Below are 3,635 nucleotides of genomic sequence, written 5' to 3'. Positions count from 1 at the left end.
TCCCCTTCAAACTGCAGTTTCACAGCTTGTCCTAAATGAGTTCATGACCCATTTCCTGTCAGATGTTGCCTTCCCAAGGGGGATTCTATTGCAACACTGCCCCCTGCAGGTGGGAAGGACCTTTATGGATGTGCTCATGTGAGGACCAAAGATATTTCCATCCAGAATAGGGTAAATTAACCCATGATTCTGACTTTTCTCTTTCATACTCTCTGTTAATTAAAAGAATGCTGTAAGTGTTGCAACCAAGATAAAAGAAAGAATGAACAAATCAATCTTTTCTAAATGTTCAATTTGTCTCTGAGTTTTTCTTCACTGACTTGATTATCCAATTCAAGGGATAAACAGAAGCAATAACAAGGGTTCAATACCAGATGGGTCAATAAGGACATTGCACATTTAAGGAGATGGGGCATGTGCAATGAAGTGCAGCCTGGAGGAAACCCCAAGGATTCACTCCAGAGGTTCTCATCTGAGCCTCAGGTGGTGCTGGACCTGCTAGGAGGTCCTGCTGGGACATCCTGCTGGGCTGGGTCATGGGGCATCAGAGAGGGACCCAGGACTCAGGCCAGTCTCCTTGTGCCTGTCCAGGCATCTGAAACCTCAGCAGGTGTTTGCTTGGATGCCCCTGTGGTGATTGCTGTTGGGAACATACAATTCTGACAGGGAGTGGGCCAGGGCCCCATGCAGGGCTGGACATGGAGCAGAGGGAGAGCCTGGGAGGTTGCAGAGGGCAGGAGCTGGGTGCTGGGGACAGTTTGGGGAGGGGAGATGATGGAGATGAGAGGAGGCAGAGGATCACAGGACACAGAAGTGGCTTCTGCAGAGGGAGGGAGGGGACTGAGAGGAGACAGAGCAGAAGGTCCAGGGCCAAGGAAGTCAGGCATCAACACATCACCAGGCACAGCCAGGCCAGGGAGCCCAGAACCCAGGGAAGTCCATTTCCTTCATCTTCAATACATCCCCCAAGACAACCTCTTGGGGGGACCTTCCATGGCTCCTTCTATCAAAGTACAGGATGAGCTCCCGTGGGACAGGGAAAGGAGACTCAACATCTCCCAATCCTGCACCTGGGGATGTGTAGGTCCCTGTTCCTCCAGGAATTATTAACACCTTTCATTTTCACTTTCCCTTTTCATCTTTTTGGTTCTGAAGACTGAGATCCCAGTTTAACATGTCTGCATTATTACTTCTGAGAACTTTTTCTGAGGAGAATATGGATGTAAACTAACTGTAATGTCACTATTTGCTCTAGCAGATTGCTCAAAATTGACTAACTGTCCAGATTAGATAGCTTTCTCCCCTGAGAGGAGTTCAGACCTGGGCAAACAGCTCAGTTATCAGATTAAAATGAATTATCAAGACTCACTTACAGCTCACGGTGTCCTCCAATCTGATGCTCCTATGTCACAGGTGTGATCCAATTTTAGTCAGATTCCTCCCATGATCAACCTGCCTTAAGTCACCCAAATGCAGATCCCCAGACCCTATAAAGGACCCCCACCCCCATTGTGAGACACTACTAAGACCATCAGAGTTTATTCTCCTATGTGCTAGTAAATTTTGGATTCTCAATTACCAGATTTCTGAGGGTGGTGGGAGGATGCCACTTGATAAGTATAAATGACCTGATCAGTTTACAGTAAAGAACCTGAGGCCCAGAGAGGACAAGGAAGTGTGTCCCCATCTCCCAGGAAAGTAAACAGAGGAAGGAGGGGAGAAAACTCTATGTGGAGAGTTTCTGCCCAGTCTGACCAGTGCAGGGAGGGAGGGACCACTGGAGCAAACTGGAAGAGGACTTGGATTCAAAACAATTTCAGACTTGAGTGACCTTTGCTCTAAGTGAACTTTGTGCAGGAGGGATGTGTGCTCAGGTGTGGGGAGGAGGAGTCTCTAGGCAGTAAATCAGGGGATCTTGGCAGCTGCTCACTAGCTCTTTGGGGCCCCCAGGATGGTGCCACTGCACAGGGACATGTAAGTCTCTGTTGACTTCAGTCTCCTCCATTACCTTGTTCCCTGGGGCTGGAGACTGTCAGGTAGGGGGTAGGAAATCCACCATTGCCCCCCTCTTGTCCTTGACCACACACATCTCATGGGCCCCTGAGCCCTGTGGGTGCCTCTGGTCCTGGACCCCATCTGGGGTCTCCCAAGGGTGACCCAGCTCTGTTTCCCCAATGTTCTTCAGACTCACTGGCCTGGGTGGGAACTCAGAGTGTGGGGGATACTTTGGCAGCCAGGGCAGCCTGAGGGTTCAGGTCTGGGTGAACTGGGCCAGGCCAGCCCATTGTTTGTGCTCAGTCCTCCTGGGGCTAGAGAGACAATGAGACACAGATAGGGGAATGGGTTTTTGTCTCACTTCCCCATCTGCCTGTGTCACTGTGGGCAGCACTGCTGGCACTATCCCACACCTGACAGTAATAGTCAGCCTCATCCCCAGCCTGGACCTTGCTGATGGTCAGGGTGGCCGTGTTTCCTGAGTTGGAGCCAGAGAATCGGTCAGGGATCCCTGAAGGCCGGCTGTCATCACTATAGATGAGCAGCACAGGGGCCTGGCCTGGCATCTGCTGGTACCACTGAACATTTTTATTTCCAATGTTGTTTCCCCCACAGGTGAGCCTGGCTGTCTGTCCCAGGGCCACTGACACAGAGGATGACTGTGTCAGCACATAGGAGGCCACAGAACCTGCAAGAGAGGAAGGAGGGGTGGGCTGAAGTGAGGGGCTTATCCCCAGGAGGTTGCCACATCCACCTTGGATTGAGCTCCAGGATCCTGTGACCCTACAGGGAGCCCCTTCATGTTGCCCCCTGTGCAGTTGCCCTATAACCTGCCCCCTCTATCCCAGGTACAGCATCCTCTGGGGCTCTCAGCACAGTGAGCAAAGCTCTGAGCACTGGGTGAGACCCTGGGTGGCAGCACCTGTGCAGTGAGCCAGGAGGATGAGGAGGAGAGGGGTCCAGGCCATGGTGGAGGTGCCCCCAGATCTGCTCCCTGAGGCCCCAAGGATGGGCTGCTTTCCCCCAGGCCTCTCTTATCCCCTGGCTGTGGAGAGCTTCTGGTTATGCAAATCAGCACAAGCTCTGGGTGGCTGCTGAGGAAGCTTTGTGGCTTTCAGGGAAGGGATCAGCCCCCAGGGACACAGAGAGGGGAGGGTGAGCTCCTGCAGACCCACCCTCAGCCCCTCACATCCTCCTCCCTCTACTGGTCCCAGGAGTCTGGGCCCATCTCCACCCTCAGTCCTTGCCCTGGCTTCCCTCCTGGGTGGGCCAGGCCACCAAAGTGCCTAGAGGGGACATCTGCATGCTTTTTCCATGAAACCCAAAATCCATCTTTGTGGGAGGACCCTAGGTCCTGTCCTAGAGATGGGCAGGGAATCACAGTGGTGAGGCTGGGACTATCCTGTCCCCAGGCCCTTCCTCTGCTCACCTGGCTCAGGAGGGACCCAAAGGTGTCCCCCCCCATGAACCCACAAGCCCTTTGTGGAGGAGCTCAGATCCAGGCCTCTTCCTAGCTCCCCCCTTGGAAGCTTTCATGTGACATCTCATGTGACCTTCAAGGACTCAGTGCAGTGACCCTCCCTATTTTACAGGTGACAGCAGGAGGACACTAGGAGGGTGGCAGTGTCCTCCCCTGCTCC

At 53.1% G+C, this 3,635-nt stretch overlaps 1 gene segment (V, D, J or C); it reads right to left on the bottom strand.

Moving 5' to 3' along the window:
* Positions 1-479: 479 nt before the first annotated feature.
* LOC119525046 lies at positions 480-3,056 on the bottom strand. The segment is given in 3 exon segments: positions 480-529; positions 2,357-2,683; positions 2,918-3,056. Coding segments are annotated over 3 exon segments (423 nt in total).
* Between the last annotated feature and the right edge of the window lie 579 nt (positions 3,057-3,635).

This window comes from Choloepus didactylus, assembly GCF_015220235.1.
Source record: "Choloepus didactylus isolate mChoDid1 chromosome 23 unlocalized genomic scaffold, mChoDid1.pri SUPER_23_unloc4, whole genome shotgun sequence".
In the NCBI taxonomy this organism is placed as follows: Eukaryota; Metazoa; Chordata; class Mammalia; order Pilosa; family Megalonychidae; genus Choloepus; species Choloepus didactylus.
The sequence above is the reverse complement of the archived record's forward strand: the minus strand, read 5'-3'. Positions and strand labels throughout refer to the sequence as shown.